The sequence below is a fragment of the Triturus cristatus genome, chromosome 3_1 (genome assembly GCF_964204655.1).
Source record: "Triturus cristatus chromosome 3_1, aTriCri1.1, whole genome shotgun sequence".
In the NCBI taxonomy this organism is placed as follows: domain Eukaryota; kingdom Metazoa; phylum Chordata; class Amphibia; order Caudata; family Salamandridae; genus Triturus; species Triturus cristatus.
This window is the reverse complement of record NC_140583.1, coordinates 1,141,236,014-1,141,262,282: the sequence shown is the minus strand read 5'-3', so window position 1 is coordinate 1,141,262,282 and position 26,269 is coordinate 1,141,236,014. Positions and strand designations below refer to the sequence as shown.

Sequence of the window (26,269 nt, the reverse complement as noted above, 5' to 3'; positions counted from 1 at the left end):
AAACTATGTCATGTACCTTTATTATTAAAATAAGAGGCAAATAATAATGTATGTAAAAAAATGAAATACCCACTCCACTATAAACAACTAGTGGAAGATGTTGGACACTAAGGGCCCTAGGCGAGTACGTGTGGTGGTCCGAACACCCCCACCACAGGTCCGCCCACCATATTTCAAGTTTGGAGGTCAGACTGCCACAGGACTGCTGTGGCTGCCAGAATCCAGGGTCCCACGCTGTGGCGCAACAGAAAGGAGGAGGAATATGCTGGCAGTGCAGCTGCGGCAATGGCGAGCATATTCAGAGTAGCATTTCCACTGCTCATTTCATGGCAGGGAGCCTGCCATTAAAAGGGTGGCAGAGATGCAACCAATGGTTCATATCAGGACTCCCTGCTGCTTCTGGGCCTGAGGGTGCATGCATGTGAACACATGTTGTGCACACCAGGAATTGCAGCTCCAGTCCTGCACGGTGTGACATGCATCACATGGTGCATGCTACACTGTGCAGGAATGTGCTGCAGGTGCTGTTATGACAGCAGTCTGTTGTTAAGGGGCACCTATAAGCCTACATGAGACTTCTGCAGCACTGCCCGCGCACCCTGGATTGAACTCAGAATCCAAAATGGTCAGGGCACCATGGGCTTCGTGGTCCTCCTGTCAGAGCAGCAGTGGCGGTGTGACAGGAGGACAGCCAAACTCGTAATAAGGCCCTAGATTTCTGACAATTACAATTTCCACTCCCATCTAATCTAAAAATCATATAAAAAAGTCAAATAAGTAAATATTAAAACATTACAATATTATTTATTGCTACAGCTAAACCACACATTCAATTATATTATTTTATTTCATAATAAAAATTTTATATTAAAAAAACATGAATAAATGACGAAGTAAACACATAAAATACAATTTATTTTATAAAACAAAAAATAAATATTATATAGTTAAAAATATCATTATGTAATGCAATAAAGCACATAATTAGAAAATTAACAAATTATTACACTCAATATACATAAATAAACATAACATATAATTATAGCAACAATAAATAAAAATAACAGATTGTGTACATATGTTTATAACAAATATAACAATTTGTTTTACTAAATAGTTAAAATACTAGTTTACATTTTTTAAACCAAAAATAAATATTAAAATAAATTGTAAGGAAATAGAAAAAATTCTTATCCTAACAATCTTCCCACCCTTTTCCCCTATAAACACAGTATTGAGCCCTTATAACATAACATAACATATATTATTTAATACATTATTTAAAAAAAAAAAGGTATCCAACATTTTCAAAACAGCAAAATCATTCCATGATATTCTTGCTACCTTGATGTTCTTGACATAATATTTATGTATCACAATATTTTTTGTTTGATGATTTTTCCAAATATTGCCCTCAGCAGGAAGTTACCACTCCTTCCTTTGTAAAAGAAGGAGGGCTGTTAAGCATTTACGCGTGATAGTGTGAGTCACGTGAGGTGCTTCTTTTCTATCTAATCCTGCGGGCAATGTTTTCTTTGAGTGTCACAATGACACTCTGAGGCTACATCAAAGACTGTTTACCATGTTGGGAGCTGTGATATACGCATCATACGGATCACAATCAGGAGAATGAGGCCAAATTATGAGGGTCATTACTATGGCGGGTGGACTTTGTCCGCCCACCATACCCCCGGGAAACGGGGCAGCACGCAATGCATGCGTAGGTCCCGCAACTACAATTAGGATGCGCCCGCCACACTGGCAGGAGCATCCCGCATTTGTAACATTGCCGCCCGCCGCAATGCCACAAAAGCAAGTTGTGCCTTTCAATGCGCAACGTGACAGGCACCGCACGGTGCCTGCCATGCTGTACATTGAAATGCAGGGGGGTACCATAGGTACCCCCATGTGCACCCTCCACCCCCCAGAATCCCCCACAATGTAGAAGACCATGTGGGCGGTGGCGATCTGCCCGACATTCTAATGGGCCTCTATGTGTGTTGAATTAAAAAACCTGGATCACAATGACAATTATGTATTGCAGGTAACTTTTGTGCATTGTGAATTGGTACTTTGCATCAGATATGTCAAGTGGGTTGTTGTTGTAAGTGCATAATACATTTTCCAAATTGTGCATCAGTTTCAAGACTTTCAATGTATAAAAGTAATTAAGCGGCATATCTAAAGCTATGTAGCAATATTTGTGAAAGGCATACTGTCATCACTGATTGAAATTAATGGCCTGGTTATGGTACTCGTGGAGGCGGTCCAAACACCGCTACACTGCAGGTCCGCCTCCAGTATTTTGAGTGTGGCGATTGGAGAGCCACAAGACTAGCGGCTCCGCTTGGATCAAGGATCCTGAGTGGCGGAGGCAGGGCTGAGAGGGGCAGCAATATGCAGGCGCTGCCACTGTGGCACCGCTGAGCATATTACAAGTTTCCTGTCCAGTGAGCCTGCCATGAAAAGGGTGACAGAGAGGCAACTGCCACTCCTGCGCTGGGGGTCATACAGAGGGACACATGTAGCGGCCCCATGGATTTGCAACTACAGTTTCTGCATGGTGTGGCATGTATGCCACACAATGCAAGAAGGTAGAGTCAGCACTATGACGGCGGCGGTCAGCATGTTAGGCAATTCTATGATTCTAACAGCAGCCACCGTCAGACCACCGCAAGCCCGCCTGCCACTTGACTCCTAGTCTGGTGGGCAGCCGCACCATGACTTTGGCAGTCCTACAGGAGACAGCACATTGCTGCCCCCACTGTAGGACCGCTAAAGTCATACTCAGGCCCTATGTCTTATGAACTGACAAAATATGACATTTCAGATGCAGAAACACATTTTAGAAAATTACTACTTTTGACCATGGCGGGATCGCAAGGCCTATATTTAATGTTTTACAGCTAAGAATGATTGCAGGTGAAGACAATCGGAGCACACTCATACATTATCCCAGTCTGAGTACTTAGTTTTGAAAAAGATCAGATTCCTTGTGTATCTTGGTAATGCCCTGGTACATTCAGGACATTAGAGACTTTGATGATAAAATATACTTGTTATAATTATCAGACTTACTTGGAGTTTTTCTCAATGTTATATAAACTGAGGTCTCAATTTGAGTCTTATTCTCACTTTAATGAAAACTTAAATTATGGAAGGATTCAATAAAGAGCATATTATATGAGCATAAAAAAGAAGTTCTCAGACACAGTTCAATTACTGAAAATATTGATATGGCTTAGATGATTCCTAGTATGACATGGAATTAAATAGTCTATTCCATATTGATTGGCAAATTATTGTATGCCAACTAACAATTATTTCTTAATCAATGTTTTAATATAGTTGTTACAACTATCCACACTTCCTCATCATTATGGCAACAGAATGATTGTGTAACACATTTACAGCTGAATCAATAGGGAGATTGACACCATGTAGGTAAAAAAGAAATCATAGGAGGAAGTATAACATTCACGGGTGTCACACAACATTAGAGATTTTAAGTTGATGCACAGATTGAAATTAAAATGAAAGCAAATTTAATCAGGTTGATTTAAACATATGTTGTACCAATAAAAGACATGCAGTTCTTTGAAATGTTTTGTAGCATTTCCTAAACCTGTACACTTACAAACAATCCATAATGGTGAATTTACAATGGATTCTTTCCAAATGTTTTCAGCAGAGTATTCCGAAATTCTGCTTCCACACAAACCTGTGCATTCTGAACCATCTCATTTCTTCTCAACATAATTTCACTATTGATGTGCTGCCATCAAACCCCTCATGAACCTTTTAATGTTGAAAATACTAAGACTCTTCTTATAATCTGCTTACCATGAATCTCCATAGTGTACTCACTATGAAAGTCCCACAATTTTCACAAAATGAATTCAATAATCTTTTTACCATAACACTTGCTAATAATATGTCTTTAAAAATTACCTTGAAATGTGCTCCACGTTTGTTTGGTTGTACAAATTCTCTTAATGAACTTTACAGCAACACTATTCATCATGTAACATATATTGTAGAGGAGGGAAATACCCACAATACATTCATTCAAAATGTCTACTGCTAGAGGCAAAAGGCAATCCACAGCTGATGAAGCTTATGGTAAGAAGGCATCTTCACTCAATCATGGTTTCTATGGACCTGAAACCTTGGGAAAGATTGAGATTTAGACAAATGCCTATCACGGTGCGAACCTATTTATGTGAAATGTCTTGGAAAGAACAGGTAGGTGGCAGTCTGTTCTATGATGCTGTATCGCACTGTGAAGAAAGAGTTGGTGTGAATGGTAAAAAAGACCACCATTATTAGGAGGATGACTCTGGAATTGCCTGTCTTTTAATCATATGCCCAAATAATCAAATCTAATACCTATTATTACAATTACATATTTGAGGAAGAGAGATAAACACATAGGAAAACTTTTACTGTTTTTTTTGCTCTCATAGAGGTAGGTTCCTCCTCAAAAGAGCCTCACACAGGTTTCCCATCAAATTCACATCCAAGGATTTGTTCAAGTTTTCATAAATATTTTCCCAGAAGGATTACATTTTGGTAATCAATGCACACAGTGTAATGTGGTAGTGGGTTAGAACTAGAATTTTATGGCTTAGTCGTAATTCGAGTCAACACACAATATAACCTTTCTATATAATGCAAAAAGTAATAGAACCATTATAATCTTGCAACCTTTTTCACCTTATCTCAACATCTTGCCTATCTTCAACTTCTTTGCATAGAAATTGCTAATACACATACGTAGAAGTAACTGATTTTCATATATGGTTTTTCTCTCTTATTCCATAGAATAAAAAAAATTTATACTGCAAACGATCCAGTCCATGCTACCGATAATCAACTACTTCACATTTTTCTAATGTTGAAACTTATGCTCTTGACTTTTGCAACAAATGTTTGACTTTCTTGGCTTCACATGTCAGGTGTAACTGTCAACCCTAGGCATGGTTAACTTCGGTGTCAATAACTGAATATGTAATGCATTTTGGATAACACTTGAAATGGAAAGTGTTGTGATGGGATTTGTTGAAATTTTGATAGATGGGTGACTGAGCATATCAGCTGTGGACTTGTACTGTATTGTGTAGCATTTTGTCAATTCTTCTGACTTTGCCCTCACAAGGGAATGCCGACTTTATGAAAATTATCCTGATCCCAGTTCATAAAGTGGTGATATGACTTCATCACTAATGTAACCAAATGTTTAACAATTAGAATCTTACTGAAATAAGCAAAAATCCTAACTGCTCAATCACTTGATTGATTACACTGAAGGTTACCTACCCAAATAATGTTTTCTTGCCGATAATGTTTCCAGTTGTGTCCTGTATCGCTGAACATCACAGCATAGCTGGTTACCCAATCTGAGCTGCCATATCTGCCCTGTGTGGCGACTGCAGTGATTTCCATTTTGTCTCCTAGATCAATCTGAAGCCATTGTTGGGTGTTGGATTCAAGTGGTGACCAACCTCCAGTACCTGAAGAAGAAAAAGAGGTGGATGGAAATTGCAAACATCTCTACAAAGAATGTATTATTTATTTTGTTACTAAAATGGAAAGCGAGATCAAGGCCTCTTATAACTTACTATGTCTATTCTCATGAAGTGTGTGACTTTATGTCGTATGTCAATTACACGAAATGAGCCAGCTGCCATGTACTTCTAACAGTAATAATATTTAATATTTAATTGGTGGAACTAGTTACATATTCAGAGTGTTATTTTAGGGCTACATTTTTGCAACTCCGTTCTTTTCCTTGTTACAATGTACAATCTTAACACAAAACATAAAGACAAGCATTTCTAAAAAACATAATGATTTCTTTACCATTAATACTGAAATGGCAGACTCTTCACATTGCATAATTAGCATTGTTAGATTTGGGGGACATTAGTTGGCAGAGGTAGGTACCTTTGACCAAATATGGGCCCTTGTGTCTAGTCAGGGTAAGGGGGTACACTCCTAAAATAACCCCAGCTCACCCCTTTGTAGCCTGGCACAAGCAGACAGGCTTATCTCAGAGGCAGTGTGTAAAGCATTTGTGAACACATACAGTAACTCAGTGACAACACTACAAATGGACACCACACAAGTTGTATATTAAAAATGATTCTTCTTTATATAGATTTAACACAAGACCATAAACAACAAAAATCCACAATACTGTACTTAAAATGGTAGAATTAGCTTAGTTCTCTTTAGATGTTAAAATGCGACACTTTGAGTTCAATGTACCTTAGGATTCGTAACGCTATACAACGAAAGTGTTGCAGGGCAGTTGATGCGTCGGTTCCTTACACGCAAGAACGGTGATGCTTTGGGTCCCTACTGATGCGGAGGGGATGCATCGGTTCTTCTCTGCGAGGGGAGGTGATGCATCGGTTTCTTACTGCGCTTCTGTGGTGTTGCGGCACGCAACGCCGATATGCGATGAAGATTAGGTACAAAGAAACAAAGATGGCATCTTCTTCTTGATGCGACACGGTACATGCACGCCCGATGGGCGTACAGCGACTCAACGATACTTCTGAGCCGTGACAATCCCTGCGACACGCTTGTCGGTAATGCGGTGGCGTCTGATGTGACATCGATCCTCTTCTCCGGCGATGCGAGGCGTTTCGGCAACGATGCGACAACTACAGCGGTGGTGACACACTTCTCCGTTGATGCGGCGGCATCTGATGCGACGTCGATCCTCTTCTTCGGCAATGCGAGATGCTTTGGCAACAATGCGACGGCCCTGCGGTGACTCAACGATTCTTCTGAACCATGACAGGCCCTGCGACATGCTTCCCGGTGATGCGGTGGCATCTGATGCGACGTCGATCCTCTTCTCTGGCGATGAGAGGCGCTTCGGCGGCCCTGCGGTGATTCAACGATTCTTATGAGCCACGACAGGCCCTGCGACACGCTTCCCGGTGATGCGGCGGTGTCTGATGCAACAACGATCCTCTTCTCCGGCGAGGCGAGGCGCATCGGCAATGATTCGACAACTGCAGCGGTGGCAACACACTTCTCCGTTGATGCGGCGCCATCTGATGCGACGTCGATAATCTTCTTCGGGGATGCAATGACAGCGGCTGCGGCGGCAACACACTTCTTCTTCGTGAGTCACGCTTCCAGCTCCTTGCAACACGCAGTCCTTCAGAAAGCCTCGCACAGCAGCAGGCACTTCCAAAAGAACTCTTGGGGAGCTGGTGGGTGAAGTCTGTTGTCCCTAAGACTTCAGCAGGAGGCAAGCTCTCTCTCAAGCCCTTGGAGATCCTTTACAAGTTGATGAAAGTACACACAAAGTTCCTCTCTCATTTCTTTGGCAGTTTAGGCAACCACTGCAGGCCAATCCCCCAAGAAGCACTTCAGCTTAGGGTTAGTCACTCCTCAGTCTTTCTGGTTCCTCTCCTCAGCAAAGGTTTCTTCTTGTTTCTGAGGAAATATGAATTTTGTGATCAGTTATGTCCCCTATCGTAGACCCCAACGGCTCCATGTGCATGCTATAAGTACATGTATGTTCCCTCCTACTCCAGTTTTGAAGACGCAAATATATGTGCGTCCACCGTCAACATGTCCTCTTTCAGATCCGCCATGAATGGGTCAGATATTCCATTCCTAAGTATGAAAGGCCACCGACTTTATGTGGTTCACTTTCCACAATTTACAGATTCAGGCGAGTAGGCCCAGAATTCTGTCATCAAGCCTTTTCCTGCCTTCTGCCTCTGAAAGCTCCAGTCTGAGCCTGCATTTGTATCCATGAACTTTGTCCTACTCCCTGCGCGGCTAACGGTGCCTGATCCAGCATATTGCCTGCCAAAAACTGTATTTCACCTTCAAGATTATCTACTCCGCTCCTCATCCGATGCATTCCTGTCTAGCAGTTTAGGTAAACATTCCTTCAGCTACCGTGCAAAGGGGCCAGGCCTCGCTGTCCTCATGCAAGTAAAGCATAGCTCCGTTACCATGGAATATTCCTACCCCCTCGCATCTCATGTAGACACTTAGACGCTTGTACACGCACTAACAGTCAGTATAGAATAGATTCTATCCTAGAGACCTTTCCTTTTGGATAACCCAGTTCTTTAAACATAGGATATTAGATATAATTTGGGATTAGGTTGACATAACCCCCAGACTTCTGTCTCCACATGTAGAGCTAAATGCCAAGTCCCCTTCACCCTCTCGTTGCACGTCAATCACACGTCATGCAGCTGCGCGCGCATCTCTGCCAGATATTTCTGCTGACATTGCAGGATTCTTTTATGGATCCACCCATTTGTGACATCATGTTTAATGACGTATTTTAGTTACACCCATGTTTATGCCTTTTTTGGTTACGTATGCATATTTTATCTCTCTTATCAGCTGTTACGCCTCTTGCATCTGTTTCACTGTAAATGCATTTTCCTATGAAACTGATTATCTGTCAATAATGTATGCCCCTTCCTTCCTGAACTTTCGTGGTGATGGAATAGAAGGCCCACAATTCGAATTGTATTCCTTTGTATAGGAATAAAGCCTTTTAAAACCTCTAATACCACGGATTCTGCCTCTTATATTTACTGAGTTATTCTTAATAGACTTTATCGCATAAAAAATAGTACCGGTAATTAAATATTTACCACATTTCCCAAAGTGATCTAAAGTTCTTGGGTTTGAGTCCCAATATTTATACTCAGTGTCTCTTTGTTCTCTGAAGGCAGAGAGGCTTTTGCCTAGTCCAAACCAGTTCTGGTTAGTCCTGGACTACTTTGTTGACAAGACTCCTTCTTTCCTTTCACAGAGCAGGCCAGGGACATCAGACGCACCACAGGGGGTGAAGCCAGCATTGTGGAGGGAAGGCACAGCCCTATTCAGGTCCCAGGTGCAACTCCTCCCACCCATCTACATGCAGATCTCTCTATTCAGCCCTGTGCTGACTCACCCTGTCTCCTGGAATCCCCCGGCCCCTGTCACTCAAACTCCAGACAAGGAATACACAACCTAGCAGAGGCAGGCTTGGATGGTTAGACAAGAAAATACCTACTTTCTAAAAGTGATATTTTCAAACACAGAATGTCAAAACCAACTGCACTAAAAGATGCATTTTATCATTCTGAGTTCAGGCATACTAAACTTGAATTTCTACCTAGTTCCCTGAGTCAGTTAGGATTATAAGATGTAATAATCAAACTGCCCATTCTGGCCTATGGGGAAAGGTAGCCTTGCTATAGTCAAAAACGAAAATGGCTGTATTTCACTACTAAGGCATGCCACACACATTAGGGCATGTCCTACCTTTTACCTACAATGCACCCTGCCCTTGGGCCTACCATAGGGGTGTCTGATATGAAGAAAAGGGAAGATTTAGGGACTTGCAAGTGGGTGCACTTGCCCAGTCAGCATGTCAGTACCAGACTGCACACAGGCTCTGCAATGGCAGACCTGAGACACACTTTTACAGGCTGCTTCTGTGGTCTGTGGGTGGTACAAGCCCTGGGCACTCCTGGTGCACTGTACTAGGGTCTGACATGTAAACCAAACCAGCCAATCATGGAATCACTAATCCATACATCAATTTACAATAGGGAGAGCATATACACTTTAGCACTGATCAGCAGTGGTAAAGTGCCTAGAGTCATAAAACCAACCAAAATAGGTCAGAGAAAATACAGGAGGAAGGAAAAAAGTTCAGGGATGACCCTGCAAAAGGGCCAAGTCCAACAAGCATAAAAAAGTTATAGTGAAAAATCTGTCACATTAATACAGTGTCTATACAGTGACAGACAAATTAAGTATGTGCTACTCGTTTAATTATCAGCCTACTCTGGAAGAAGAAAAATCGAAATAAATGTTTTAAGAAGTACTCTGGACATGGTTACCAGTTAAAGTCTTATTTAAGCCACCAGCATGTACAGCACAGCCACATAACACCTGTCTTCCCAACAGCCAATCTCCAACTCCGCTTCATTCTATTTCCAGTAACTGTGGCAGCTTCAGGCATCACATGGAACCTGTGAGTGCCATGATTCTACATAGCAGTTATCTCCCTTTGAAACATTTTTTAAATAATTAACAATACCTGCCCTAGAACTAGTAGTGATACTAAAATGTACAATAGGATAACACAAAAAGACATTCCCCGCTGATGCAAGGAAAATAACTAAAATAGGAGGAACACATGAGAAAATAGGAAAACATGAGTATACAGTTGCAAAGAAACAATGTAGAAGGTGCATAATATCTACATGCATAATAACCCAAAGCAAACCAAAAATGCAAGAGAGTTTAATTAGGGTGTCAACAATGCACAATTTAAATGTCAACATAAATGTAAACATAGTCCTCCAAATGCTTTGGTCTCCTGATAGGAAGGTGACTAAAGAGGGAATCACATAGAAATAGTCCACCCCCGGCATCCACCCTCCCCTCACAGTTATCAACAGCATTGCCCTCTTTATGGTCACTACTGCAACCCTCATCGGATGTACCTTTTGACCTTCCTCTAAACGAGGCATACTCCACACACTTCCAACATCCACCACCACAACATTCTTCTTAACCTGAATTATGCATCTTGGGAATTTGATCTTCCTTTGGAGGACCAAACTGGACTTATAATGAAAACCATACCCCTGCACACCTTACATGAGCACACACCTTGTGCCTGTCATCAAATCGCTTCTTGTAATTCAGTTGGTGCAGGCTGACAGACTGGGGGTCAACCTTTTGTGCCTGTTTGTTGAAATCCAACCAAGAAGTGTTCACATTGCCGCCCGCTAACCTGCCCTTCAAGCACATGAAAGGAGACATTTTAGTGATCAAGTTCGGAGCATTCTAGTGTGCCCAGAGTTTCTCTCAGAGCACCGCCTTTAAGCACCCTTTTCCACCTCTGTGTGAGCACAAGCTTTGACCTAATGGGTAATGCTCTCCACCAAACCATTAACCTGAGGAGAATATAAGCCCATTAAGTAATGGTTAATGGTAAGATCCTCCAGGAACAACCTCATCTCAGTGGATATAAATTGTACCCTATTATCTGTTATAATGTTTTGGACACACCTTTGCAAGCAATCATTTCTCTTAAAAAGGTGTCTAGTGGTGACAGAGTTCACACACTTTGCCATAACCCACTTTGAAGTGCAGTCTACCAGGTTCAATACAAATCTCTCCCAAGAAGGTAACAACTCAAACATGCCCACAATATCCAAACCTAACATGTTCCAGGGCTCAGGTGGGACCTCAACAGGTGACAAAGGGACTGTTCTAACAGTTCTGGCTGTATTACCCCCGCACTCTGTCAACAGTCTTTAACCACACTTTCAACCTGCCTGTCAACACCATGCCACCAATAGCATTTTCTAATTCTGGACTTGGTTTGATTCCTACCAAGATACCCCTCATGAGCCAGGTAACAGGTACAGCTCTCCATTGACAATGCACAACTCCTCCTTGACTTCCCAGAAAGGTTTGACCTCCTCAGAATTGCTCCTGAGATAAGGCCAACTCATCATCAGATACTGCAAGACTTACTTCCTGACACTGTCTTTTCCAGCTTCCATCTCCCACTCAGCTTCATTAATGGCTGTCTCCTTGGCCCACATAATCTCATGATCAACCGCATCCAGTCCACAATCTCTCTCCACTGGTAGTCTGGACAGACAATCCATTGGTATGTTCCTAGCTCCAGGCTGGTATTCCTCATGGTAATTGAACTCAATCAAACTTTCCACCCACCTTTTGATGCAGGCTTGGTAGTGTCAATATTCCTACATCCCAACAACTGAACCAAGGGCATGAGATCAATCCTTAGCAGGTTAAACCCCACAAGAAGATTTTGAAATGATGCACTGCCCAAACACTGGCCAAAGCTTCCCACTCTACAACGGAGTATCTCTCCTCCACATCATGCAGGGAACGAGAGGCAAAAGCAACTACTCTCTCCTTTCCTTCCACCACCTGTAATAATACAGCACCCAGACCTTGCACACTTGGAGGATCAATGGTAAGGTAAGTCATCTTGAAGGTGTCAAAATGTCCCAACATTAGCATTTTAGCTTGGTTGTCTTTGACAACCCTAAATGCTACTGCACAGTCTTCAAACCAGTCAAAATCAGCCCCCTTTTTGAGAAGCAGTCTAAATAGCTAAATCACACTGGCAAAAGTGGGAATAAATGTGGTGTATTATTGTGCAAGCCCTGTGAACGATCTGACTTGATCCTTATTGGCAGGAGTGGGTCCATCTAAAATTGATTTTACCAATTCTAATTTGGGACTTATCACACTTCTTGAAATTTTGTGTCATAGGTAAAAGACAGAACTGAGTCCAAATTTACATTTTTCTGTCTTGATGGTGAGACCACTGTCTCTAATTCTTGTTAAGACCTGGTGCAGTACCCGATCATGACTCTATGTGCCCTTCCCATAGACTAAGATATTTTCCTGGAAGAACATCGCAGTCATTCCCTTTGAGTACAATTTTCATAAACATGCTGTGGCCAACCCAAAGGTCAGCCTCACAGACCTGAAAGCCCCAGGCAGTGGCACAAAAGATGTTAGCACCTTTGAGCCTTCATGTAACTGCACCTGATGGTATTCAGCAGACAAGTCCATTACATCAAACAACAAGCATCTTTGAGCAAGGACAAAGCTTCCGCTGTATTGGGCAGAGGCTGACGATCCACCCAAATGTTCTAATTCAGGTCCCTCTAGTCCACACCCATTATCATTTTACTTCCTTTTTTCTTAAGGGCCCAAACTATTTGAACCAGCCACTCCGAGGACTCAATTTCCTCTATCACCCCCATAGACAACTAATTATTAATTACCACATGGAGAGGTTTCAACATCAAATTAGCCCCCTCCTCATTTTGTGTACCAGAGGCTTTGGTGTCTTTTTAAGGATGATCTTATATTGAAATTCCTAAAAAAAAAAAAAAAACTCGTCTCTGAACACAGCCTGAATCTCTTGAATTACAGGTAAAGTACTCTTCTCCCTGGCAACCAAAAGAACTCAATCTTTAGAATTTGGATTTAATATGATCCCCAGATTTAGGTGCCGCAAGCCTAAAAGATTATATCCGCGCTTGGCCACATAAACTTTGAAGAGCATCTCCCTCCCCTTTAAGTGGATATTCATGACGGTGTATGCAATCAAATCTATAGTTGCTCCCCCATAACCCTCTCGTTTGATGTCAGGAAGCAGCAAATATACACCATCTTTCTCATAGATTATCTCCCAATTCTTTTCTACAATGAGGTTAAATCGAGATCCAGAATAACAAGCATCACCAATTCTTTCCCACCAATGGTCATGACACATTCTAACTTGCCCACCATCAAGTTCACTTTCCACATCATTCATCCTTTCATTAGGAAGAGACAGTTGCAGAATAACCCTCTCTTCTTCCTCTTCAAATACCTATTGTACTTTGTTGTTCTTATACATACAGGCATAATGTCCCCTCTTACCTCAACCCCGGCACACAGCATTGCCTGTATAGCAATTGGGATTATTAGCCAAATGGCTGAAACTACCAGGCTTGAAGCATTTAAATTTAGAGTCTCTTCCTTGAACCAGTCCCTTGGCTCCAAGGGTTTTGTGGGCTTGTTTTTTATTGTCTTCATGTTTTTTATGGTCCTCATTGGTTAGCTTTTCTGATCCTGAATTGGTCAATAGGTCAACCGAAGCGGGAAGAGTGCTCCTCATCTCCTTAACCCAACCAGGTGTATTTCATTCCTCCTACTATGTCTAACTGATCCTTTAAAGTGGGGTTTTTGATCAAAAGTTTCTCTTGAATCCTTGTGTCATTTGTTCAAAGCACAAGTTGATCCCTGATAAGAGAGTAAGCGAAGTCACCAAATTCACATGTGCGCACCAAAGTCTTCAGTGAAGCCTCATAATTGCCCACTTTGCGCCCGCACTCTGGAAAAGAACTTGTGTCTTTCCATGACAATGTTAATGCATTGACCAAAATGATATTTTAGTATCATAAGTGACATTTCAAATCATCCCTAGGATGACCCTCAGCATGGCCCATCAAAATCTTATCAAGACTCTCATATATATTACGTCCTTCAGTCCCTAAGTTGTGTAACAAGACTCCTTACTTCCTTGCAGCCGAAAATGTTTCATCCCCTATGGCAATCAACTATGAGTCGAACAGCTTCTTCAACTTCTTCCAAGGCAAAAGTTGTTCCCCATACTCAAATAAGAATTAATGAGGCTGTGAAATTCTAGGCATCGACATTTTGACCTGCAATTTAAGTAAACACAGCAACATCAAACAAAAAGATAGACTAATAAAGCCAAAATAAAAACTCCACAATAAGTGAATTAAAATAACAACTCCATAATTAACAATCTAAAATAATGATCTAATATAACAACAGTTGTGTCCAGTGTTCCTGACATGCAATTGTGCTCCAAATCCTCAATGGAAAATTCTTATACAAAGAGGACTGCAGGGAATAGATTCCTGCTTCACCAGCTACCACACTACAATGTCAAACGGTGGGGAATATTCTTTCTCAACTTGTCCATGTTTTTTACACCAGTCTAGTAGTTCACAAATTGCAACCAAATACTATCGGCATAGGTTGGACACCACAGAGCTACTGATTGGCTAATACTGTGAAACATGCCCCCAATCGTATTAGCTGGAGCTCAGAAACCTCAGACAGAGAAAATGGATGTATGACAGAAGCACGGCTAATCCTGTTTGACTCCACACTTGTTGTGTAATTACGAGGATCACACAGACGGTGCTTGCGGCAGCAATCCTCTTAAGCATCCTGTTGACCCACGACTGGACAATGTGCGTGAGCACAGCCTGCTGGACTGGGACACTGACGCACACTGTAAGTTTCTATGGCAAAGCACTTTGAAATGCTGACAGGTGTGTGTTAAACCACGGCCACCCAAAACTTTAATGCTGAACTGGGGCTAGCATGCATGCAGTAAGTCTCTGTGGTGCCGCTTCTTGAAGTTCTGACCAGGCATGTGCTAAACTGTGGCCTCCACCACTATTAATTGTGTGTTTCTGCCCCCAACTGCTACATGATGCGCCTCACCCCTGAGCACTGCCCAAACACTAGAACCCTGTGCTAATGCCATCACAGCCATGATACCCACAATAGCTTGAACGAAGTGCCAAAATGGGTTCATTCAGTAGAGAGCATTGAGGAGTGCTAGGTGATGTCCTGTTACTCACAGGAACTTGTCACCAGTGTTAAGAAGTACTCTGGACATGGTTACCAGTTAAAGTCTTCTTTAATCCACCAGCTTGTACAGCACGGCCACATAGCTCCTGTCTTCCCATAAGCCAGTCTCCAATGCCCCTTCATTTTGTTTCCGGTAACCATGGCAGCTTCAGGCATCGCATGTACCCTGTAAGTGCCATGGTTCTACATAGCAGTAATCAACCACAATAGTTACTGTCAATGTAAGACACCTGCCCACCATCACCCAAGGAACACATTCTCTTTGCTCATCATGAAGGAGTAGACACTTTAAAAAGAAAAAAAAGAAAAAACACTGGTAGGAAAACCACTGTTGTGACAGTATTAAGTGGGGATGTGATGCAGTGCCCACAGTCAAAAATCATTCTAGATTTTTAACTGACTTTACTAGAGAACAAGCTGTGCCGTGTTCAGTTGGCCACTAGAAGAGTGAAGGTGGAGGGTCAGAACAACGTAGGAAACTGATGACATTACCATTTGATTGTAGCCATTTATCAGACAAGCAGTGCTGGCAACCACCAGAAGATGTTTCGTCCTTCTCACAGGATTTTCATTCTACATGTAGGACTATGTATAGACAAAAGGAGAAAGAAAGCAGCCGGGTCAGAGGAGACTGCACCACCAGAATCAGTCACTAACAATATGCAATATTGCCCACCTCAAACGTTCTGCTGCTTGTAGAACGTAAATAAATGCTTGAAAGTGAATTGAATGAGAGGCAATACAGAAATACAGAAGAGTCTAGTACAGTGCCAAATAAGTCACATATACATATTTTGTATCTTCCGTCTTTTATTTTTCTTGTAGAACTTCGTAAAAACAACCAGCCAACGCGTTTTGCCCAAAGCATGGGCTTCTTCAGGGCACAAGGGTATGAGTATAGGATATGTCCTCTGTCGAACAAGTCAGCAAGTAAAAGAGCGTCAACTCTGTCGAGCTAAAGTATCAAGACAAAGAGGTTCAATGAGCAACGGTAACCGGTCAATGTCCGTTTTGAGACTGATTGAATGTCAGTATTAGCCACATTCAGGCAAGCTATCCGGAGCCGTTTCCATAGGCTTTTCACCTACCTTGGTACGGGTCGCCGCCTATGGAAACGGCTCCGGATAGCTTGCCTGAATGTGGCTAATACTGACATTCAATCAGTCTCAAAACGGACATTGACCGGTTACCGTTGCTCATTGAACCTCTTTGTCTTGATACTTTAGCTCGACAGATTTGACGCTCTTTTACTTGCTGACTTGTTCGACAGAGGACATATCCTATACTCATACCCTTGTGCCCTGAAGAAGCCCATGCTTTGGGCGAAACGCGTTGGCTGGTTGTTTTTACGAAGTTCTACAAGAAAAATAAAAGATGGAAGATACAAAATATGTATATGTGACTTATTTGGCACTGTACTAGACTCTTCTGTATTTCTGTATTGCCTCTCATTCAATTCACTTCCATACATGTAGGACTAGCAGAATCTGGTGACCATATTTTGGAAAGACTTCATTCACAAGGAAAACATGGGCAAGTGAAAAGTCAGAATAATTATACATCATCACCATTTTTGACATCTTCTCCGGAAAGGTAATCAATTCATGCTGGACCTGGCCCTCTCTGCAGGGTTTCCCCAAACTATTTGCTTTTTCCCTCCTATTTTTTCTGACCTGCTTTTGTTGGCTTTACGTCTCTGGCAATTTAATACTACTGATCAGTACTAAAGTCCATATGCTCTCTTTGTAAATTGTAATTATGATTGGCTATCCATGATTGGCATATTTGATTTACTATGAAGCCCATAGTAACGCGCACTGTGTTTTCCAAGGGCCTGTAAATCAAATGCTACCTGTGGACCTGCAGCACCATTTGTGCCGCCCACACAAGTAGTGTTTCAAATGTGTCTCAGACGTGCCACTGCAGTGTCTGCATGCACAGTTATAAACTGCCATGTTGACCTGGCAAGTGCACCCACTTGCCAAGACCTAACCTTCCCTTTTCTTACATGTAAGTTCTCTCTAAGGTAGACCCAAGGTACCCCCCCTATGGGCAGGGTGCAGTGTATGTTACAGGTAGGACCTGTACTGGTATGTTTTACATGTCCTGATAGTAAATACCATCTGGTTTTAGAGTGACAGGGGCTGTTTGTGCATTCACTCCAGATACTCACACAAAGGAAGCTGAGGTGTGCCTTGCATATGCTGAAGAGTCATCCTGGGCTAGAGTGGTGGGAGAAGTTGCCATGAGCCCCTGAATAGGCTATGGCCGTCCTGCACAATGCTATCTCACCCCACTGTAATGTGAGTGGACCAGGAAAACAGATCTGGTTTTACTGAGCAAAGACTCCAAAGGAAAAAAGGGGTAAAAGTACTGGAGCTAAAAACCCAGAACCTTAGATTACTTCTGGATTAAGAGGACCCTGCCAAGAGGTGCCTGGAGACGTATTTCCCCTTTAGTGTGTGTTGCTTTGTTGGGTTGGCCTGCAGTTGCTACTTCTGTCTATAGGCAGTGGAAGGACTGGACCGTTGCCTTGCAGTGGTATCCTGCTTAAAAAGCTTCTCCAAGGGCTTGAAGTAGAGCGTGGCTACTGTTAAGAAGTTTCAGGGACACAAAGACTTCACCTGCAGCATTCTTGAAATCCACTGCTGGGAGTTCTGACCTGCTTTGCGGTGTCAAATCCAGTTCTGGGCCCTTAAAGGTTGTTCCTGCCAGAAAGAACTACAAAAAAACTGAAGAAACCTACAGAAACAACTCTTCGCCCTTCTTGCGGCTGTATTTTCTGACACAGCGATACCAAAGGTATCGTATTTTCTGACACAGCAATGCTGTGCGGGAGACCATACCAACACAGCCCTGTGCGGCTGAAGAAATCGACACCTGTCAGCAGCCTGAAGAAGTGCTGCACACCAAGTTCAGCACACCGGTATCCAAAGTCCGAGACCACTGCATCGACTATGACGCAGGCCCTGCTGTGCGGCTAAAAGAAGGAACGCATTGTGGAACCAGCACTGAAGAAATCTACGCAGCGCCTGTTTGCCACTACCGCATTGACCTCCAGTGCGTCCTGGATATCCACGCATCGCACCTGTGCGCCACACATCACCGATACAGCACCTGCACACTAGAATCATCTTGGAATCGGCACATCACTACCCTTACAGTCCAGATTCGATGCATCACTTCTCCTGCGTGCATCTGAACTATCCATCACCTCCTCAAGGACTCAGCAACTGACGCATTGCTGTGTTTTCTGAAACTTCCCTCCACTGCCCCTGTTTTGCCTTGTGGATTTTGACGCAATTGAGGTACTTTAAGTAAAAATCATGCATTCATGGATTTCTATAGACAGAATTGCTTGAAACATTTTATAAGTCATATTTTGAGTTGTGATTGTTGGATTTTTGTTGTTTGGTTATGTTTAGTTTAGATAAAGATACTTTTTTTCTAAAATGATGTAGTGTCCATTTGTAGTGCTTGAACTGTTACTGTGTGTGATGTGTACGAATACTTTACACATTGCCTCTGTGATAAGCTTGTCTACTGGTACCAAGCTATCAAGTGGGTGAGCAGGGGTTATTTAGGTGTATAACACCCTTATCCTGACTAGATGGAAGGATTCCTACTTGGACAGGATGCATACAAGTGACCCCCATTTTTAACAATTATGTGCTTGTGTTCTTCTGCAAACAAGTGGTAATAGTAAATTTGATCCCTCCAAAGTCCAACACTTTCCCTACTGTTGCTTAGTTTGGACTAGGAATAGTAAACCTAACTCTTATAAAGACCAATCCATCCCTTGCTGTGCTTAGGTTTGAATAAAAATGATAAATCTAAACACTCAAATATGCAACACAGTTGGACTTGGCCCTTTAAGTAGGGTCATCAACAAACATTTTTCATCAACAATCATTTAGACTTTGCCCTCCACTTTTTGCTGAATTCATTTTTGTTGACTTTAGGACTCTGAGCAATTTACCACTGCTATCCCGTGCTAAAGTGCTTATCCTCTTTCCTTAGAACATGGTAGAATGGGCTTATATCCAATTGTATATTTAATTCCCTAGTAAAGAGGTACTACATGTACCCAGGGCTGCAACCTAAATGCTATAATTGGACCTGCAGCACTGATTGTGCCACCCAGTTAAGTAGCCCTTTAAACGTATCTCAGGCCTACCACTGCAGAGCCTGTGTGTGCATTTCAAATTGGCAAACTAAACCTTTTTCCAGGCCCAAACCTAACTTTTTAAATATATATGTCACCCCATGGTAGGTCCTGGACAGCCCCACATGCAAGGTATAGTTTCTTCAAAAAGTTGGACATGTACTTTTGAGTTTTAAATGTCCTGATAGTGAAAAAATCTTGAATTCAATTTTTACTACTGCAAGGACTACCTCTCCCGTAGAATAACATTGGAATATATTTTATAATTGTAATTTTCAAATAGGAAGAGATAACTGGTTGGGTGTCTCTAGAATCCTAATTTAAAATCCTATCTTATGGTGAAATCAGATTTTAACTCACTATTCTGAAAATGAAACTTTTAGAAAATTGGGCTTTGCATATTCCTCCTAGACAGCCACCACTTCAGTTCACTCCTGGACCTGTGGATACTCTGGCAGGAAAATGGACTGTTGTGCAATTACAAGGGCTGCCACTCTGCTGGACTGCTACTCTGAAAGGAGCTGCTGCCATGTTGTACCGGCCTGCTACCCTCTTGCCTGGGGAAGAAGAACCAGACCTGCAACCTAACCTTGAATCCTGAACCCCAGAGTGACTAAAAGGGCTAGTTTGCTGGCCTCCTGATCTGAGCCTCAGAGACATAAAAGATTCCCCATCAGCTATCAGCTCCTGGACCCATATTCAGTGAGCGCCAGACCCCCAAATAGTGCCTCTCAGGTTCTGGACCCCTGTTGTGGCTCTTGAGCTTTTGAAATCATGCTTTTGGGCTCCTCATGACCACAAACAGTCCCGCTCACATCTGAACTATGCTGCTTGCTCTACAAATAAGCACAAGCCACCACCAGCCCATCTCTTCACACAATAGCAGCAACAGCCCGTGGGGGACTGCCAATGTGAAGCTCCAGCCCACCTGACTACTACGCCCGCTCTGCTCTTCATGGCACACCGACCATCGCACGTGATGCCATCCATGCTCCCGGTGACCCTCTTCAATGCAAACACGATTATTGGCTTTTTGCTTCATTAGTAAATTGCAGATGTTTCAGAATATTGCAGCCAGACTGGATAGCAGAATCAACTGTAAGGAACATATTTCTCCTGTTCTTGCTTTCCTACATTGGTTGCTGGTGAAAGAGCGTAATCTCTTTAAATCCCTCTGTCTAGTTTTCAAAGACTTTTATTCTCCCACCAGCTTACCACTCTCTCATTGTTTCAAGCAATCTTACCCCTCCAGTGCACTATGATCTGCAAATCTTACACAACGCCAGAAACCCATCTAAAGTTTAAGTAAGACAGATATTGTTTGATTGCAGCAGTGAGATGGAATATGCTATTTATCTCTAATCTGAAACAGTATTACTGAAATTCAGAAGACTATGAAAACCTGGCTATTTCCCAAAACAGCAGTCTCTGATAGCTTTGCTGGTTTTGTGTACCTTCTAGGAATGTCTGGTTTCCAGAGCCATGATACACTAATAAGCATGGTACAACGCTATAGAAAATCAAAAAAGAAAGAAACAAGTAGAAGGCACTCAGGTGTACCACTGTTTTGTCATAAATATAGAATGTTAGCTCTCTAGTTGTTCATTTGAACACTGTGGTGAAACTGCAGTATAAAAATGGGGAACTATTTATCTTCTGCTGGTGTTGAAAATACGTTTCACAAAGCATAATAGACTTTTTTTCTAACATTGATAAGGAAGATATTCCAGAATTCATAAAAAATGTGTCCTCGTTTTAGCTTTCTAGTGCACCAAACCATAATTTCTATTTCAAATGAACATCCTCATTTTGTTGATTTACTGCAGTATCCTCTTTAGGAAATGCTTTCAGTTTTACAGCATGTGACGGTATAGAAAGAAACTATTTTCTCATTTGTGTCTAGAGGCCTGCTGCTAGGCCCTGCACCCAACCTGCCATATCAGACCAACCCAAACCGCGTATGGCCTATTTCTGTGTACTGCATGGTTGGCTACAGGACCATGCACCTACCATTACTACCCAAACCCCACTGCACACAGCCTGCCATGTACTCATGTGCTGTGCACAGCTTTAGGCCATGACCTGTTCCCACCCACTAACTGCCATGTGCAGTGGGAGTTGGTTGCAAAGCTTGCCTACCCTTACACCACATAATTTTCTAGCTGCCAAATGTCATTCAAATTAATTCAACAGTGTCAATGTTATTAATGAATTAAACTTAAACTGTCCTCTTGTTTATCTTTTTCTACCCCAACAGAACTGTTAAAATTTGTCCATTAACAGCGGTAAGCTAAATCTGCTAACTGTCTGGCAAATTAAGGGTTCATTCATTTAACAGTGCTGATTTTATTAGCAGATTTAAACTTCTTTCACCCTCTATTGACATCTAATCTCAGATGGTCCGGCACGAAATTGAAAAAAAACAACAGTAAGCTGAACCTGGTCTGCCTCTGCCAACTTTCATGTAAATATATCGGACAGGTGCAAAGGTATTAGCACAAAATCTGAAATACCAACTCAGCATGTAACTTCCTAATTACCTTCCACATTTGATGTAGATTCGTCAAAAAGTTTTAAGCAAGTGAAACTTTTATTGTCCCCCTCTTCCCACCCTTGATGGACATGCCAAACTTACAAATATTAAAAGAAAGTTACATTTGCTTATTTCCTCTCAGATTTCATGCACAATCATAAAAGAGTGTCAAAGTTATTAGTAAATCAAACATATTTTTAAATGCTTACACCTTGAAATGTGCCACTCTACAGGTTCTTCATGAAACCATGGATGAGTTTCAATTGCTAACTACTTTCCACGCAAGTTCATGAAAAAGTGTCAACGTTATAAGCAAATGAAAATGCTTAGACACCCCCATTACCCATGCCCCTCCTTTTTGCACTGACCAAAAACATGACATAAGAATAGAAAACGAATCCTTCATAGCTTCTGCCAAATTTTGTGTAGATTCAACAATACATTGCCAAGTTTAATAGTAAATAACCACTCCATCCCCTAATGTTTTACTGTGTTTGTGCAAATCCATTCAAGGACTGTAAAGCTATGAGCAAATCAAAAATGTATTTTCAATGAAAATTCAGGGCATGATTTAGAGTTTGGCGAACAGGGTACTCCATCAACAGAAAACTACAGCTGACGGCCCCTTAGAGAAGGGGCCGTCCGAGTAAAGCCATCTCACTGCCCACTTTATTTAAGGTGGTGACGCACCAAAAAATTAATGTTCCCCACACCCTGGAAGAAAACTCACAGGGAGTGGGGAACAATTTATTATCGGTTTTTCAGTAACAAATTCCCACATTGGGAGTTTGTTTTTGAAATAATAAAATTGTTAAACGTTTGTTGAATGGCTTTCAAAATCAATGACAGCTGTCCAGCAAACATTTTGTATCTTTAAGAGAACCGTTGTGATGGCTGTTCATTTCAGCATACTGAAAAGACCACTGTGCATGCAGTCATCTCTGAGGGCCTGATTCTGATGCGGTTAGGAAAGCATTCCCACCTAGGGCCGATTCTGATGCAGTTAGGAAGGCCTCCTAACGGCATTTGCTCCTTCCAAATTGGATCGGGAACGTGTCTTCCTGACGAGGGCCCAATTATGATGCGGTTAGGAACACATGCTCCCATTGAAGTTGATGGGAGTCCAACCAAATCGTATCGGGAAGCATCTGGATGTCCGGTTGGACTCTCCCGATCGGAGTGGGTCGGAAACCATTTTCAAACCGATTCGGTCGGGAAGCTTTCCAACCCGCATCAGAATCGGGCCCTAAGAAGGATGGAGTACAGACCATCAGGGTGGCAGACGTTCAGTCCTCCTCCAAGTTGAAGGATCGTAGATAATAAATATTACCTAAAACCCAAGATGGCAATTTAGGACTATAATACACAATATCTGATAAGTGTGTTTTTATATAACTTGATTTATTAATTTAATTTTATACATTTAAGAAAGATTTAGATCATTTGAGCATCATTCATTTAGTGTTCATTGATTGCTTGCGACTGCAGAATGTCTGTCAATGTTTTAAGAAATGTGTGTTTTTGTTGGGAATAATGTGAAAATAGTTACGATTCTGCATCATTATAAATCCAGGGGCTTATTTATGAGCCCCTGCGTCACTTTTGCGCCATCGGTGCGCCACTTTTTGTGACGCACCAGCAGCATAAAAAATGAGCCTTGTTGCACCATATTTACAAAGTGACACATCTAGGTAGATGCGTCACTTTTTAAACCCATGCGCCACATTATACCTGCGCCAGGTATAATGTAGGCAGGGGCGTGTTCCGACGCAAGAAAGGGTCGTAGAAGTGACGCAGTGAAATCTATAAGATTTCACGGCGTCACTTCTAGTATGCAAATGCGTCAATTTATTACGCCTGCCTCACAGTAGACGTAAGACTGACGCAGGCACATTTCACATGGGACTTGCCCATGTGTAATGACACATTGCTGGAGTTGCGTCACTTTTGTGACACACTCCAGCAATGCATCATTTTAGCACCTACAGATACGTCAGAAATACTGACGTATCTGTAAATCCTTGCGACATGATGCATCATACTGTAAATATGGCACATCATTGGTGTCGCAAGGAGGGCGCAATGAAAAGTGACGCATCGCTGTTTTCTCGCAGCGATGCGTCACTTTTCATAAATGAGGCCCCCAATTTTTAAATGCAAAAAGCTTTGTAAGGGAATCAAAAACATGCCTTCTGAAATGTTATTTTTTTAGTAGCACATTACACTGTAGACTAGGTTTAACTAGACATATATAAAGAAAGAAAATAAAGTGCAATGTGGGATAGTGTAGCCTTTTGCTGACAGGGTCCTGCCTGCGCAATGTTTATTTTGACAAACTGGTGAGGATTCATTAGTAGATGCTTGTATCGAGGGTGGACCTGCAGCGGTGTGCTTGACAGGCGCACTGATTAATAGGAAACGCTTTTTGAAACTCTGCCATTTTTCTGGTTTGTGTAAAAGTAATCTCCCCCCAAAAAGTAACGATTTGAAGTAATCTTCCAAAGAATATATACAAATGCACTCGTATCTATTCTAACTAAAGAAAAAATTCATTAAAATCCTTCATAAAAGTGACAAGAATTCTCGCACAAAGATCTTACCTTCTCTTCTGTTGAGCTTTGCAAAGCTCGAGCTGGAGGAGCCGAAGAGCTCCGATGAGCTGTCAAAAGCAGCTGGCGGCAGGGAGGAGGCCAGGGGCTCATCGCAATTATCTGTGGACAAGGAACCAAGCACAAATACAGTCAGAGAAATGAGCGCTTTTAACGCGCAATACAACACTAATTGAATCTCCCACTTTTCAAAGACAAACAAGAAATGCCTTTCACTGGCCCTGGGTTTATGATCAGTGAGCAGTCTGAAGTACATAAATGTAAGAAGGATGCAGGAGTCTCTTCTATGTGGAGCAGGATCTTTATTGCAGAGCAAAGACAAAGCGTACACCACAACCACTGACCGGACACCAACTGCCCCCAGCTGGAATCCCTTCAGCAGTAACGCGCTAGTACTAAGAACGCCACAAGCGTTCTAAGATCGGAACTGGGAAAGGACACAAAGGAAGGCTTGAACCACACAAGAAGTAGGGTAAGTACTAACAAAGCTAATATGTATTTACAACACATCTTCTTCCCTAAACCACAACAAAGAAACAATATATCCCAAGATACAGTCAAATCACTTATGACACAAATAATCATTCAAATAAGCCGGAGGTCTGCGAGACCTCACAACCTACAGCGGCTTGAGCTCAGACCCGGAGTAAGATCCTCCGGAGTAGAAAACAAATAACCGCTACTGGTTGAAACTGATTCAGCAGACATAGTGAAATCCTCAGTCACTGCAGGTTTGCTATACAAAGCTACCCTCCGGAGATTCCATTTCTCCCCATTGTCAAGCACTACATAATGCTGAAAAACCTTCTTCACCACATGTGGACCCCTAAATTTCGAAAGTCCCTTGGCCACTCTCCCCGATTTGACTTTGACTAAGTCACCCTCGGAAATTATTCTCCCAGTTTTAACAGTTGCCTCTTGCTGAGCACAACCAAGAGACGAATTTTTAATCCAAGAGGGAGCTAGTTTGGTGCCAGGACGTCTTCCCCGCATGAGTTCAAAAGGCGATTTAGAGTCCGCTTTATGAACAGTGGTCCTATAGGCCCACACCATATTTTTGACCATTTCATGTGCAAACCCACCTGAAGCACACGACATCTGAATAATACCCTTGACCACTCTGTTAGCCCTCTCACACACACCATTCGCTTGCGGGTTATAAAGGGAAGTGCGGTGATGGGTCACACCACACCCACTTAAAAACACGCGCATCTTCTGAGACGTTAGTTGGGTACCATTATCCGTGATTAAAATTGAAGGATAACCCTCATTCAGAAAAATCCCTTTTAAAAACTGTATAGTGCAGTCAGTGGTTATGTCCTTAACAAATTCCACAGCAAGCCACTTCGAGTAAACATCTACTATCACAATGGCAAACCGTTGACTAAAAGGCAATTCGTCCATTGGACCTATAAAATCCAAGCTCACAGTATGCCATGGTAAACCCGGACTAACAATATGGCTGGGCGTAGAATTAGACCCAATCTTGAGTCTCTTTTCGCTGTCCTTACACACTGAGCAATTCTCCACCCATGAAGCCACCTGTGTGTCCATGGCCGGCCACCAAAAATCCATTTTCAATCTACGGTGTGTGAGAGTTTGCCCTAAATGACCTTCATGTGCCAATTTTACAATTTTCAGTCTTAAACCATACGGTGGAATATATCTATCGCCTCTCATTAAAATACCAACACCATACAATGACAGTTCATCCAACACCTTAAAGAAAGGTCG

The 26,269-nt window shown here is 42.2% G+C and overlaps 1 protein-coding gene across 1 annotated transcript in view; it reads right to left on the bottom strand.

The window, feature by feature from the left end:
- The window catches only part of LOC146861627 (contactin-associated protein-like 5), a 1,270,002-nt gene that overhangs the window by 969,269 nt on the left and 274,464 nt on the right, over positions 1–26,269 (bottom strand). The window contains exons 2-3 of the mRNA XM_085645996.1: positions 24,527–24,637; positions 5,320–5,513 (exon numbers count right to left, since the gene is read on the bottom strand). Coding sequence (XP_085502122.1) covers positions 5,320–5,513; positions 24,527–24,637 — 305 coding nt within the window. The remainder of the gene's footprint in view (positions 1–5,319; positions 5,514–24,526; positions 24,638–26,269) is intronic.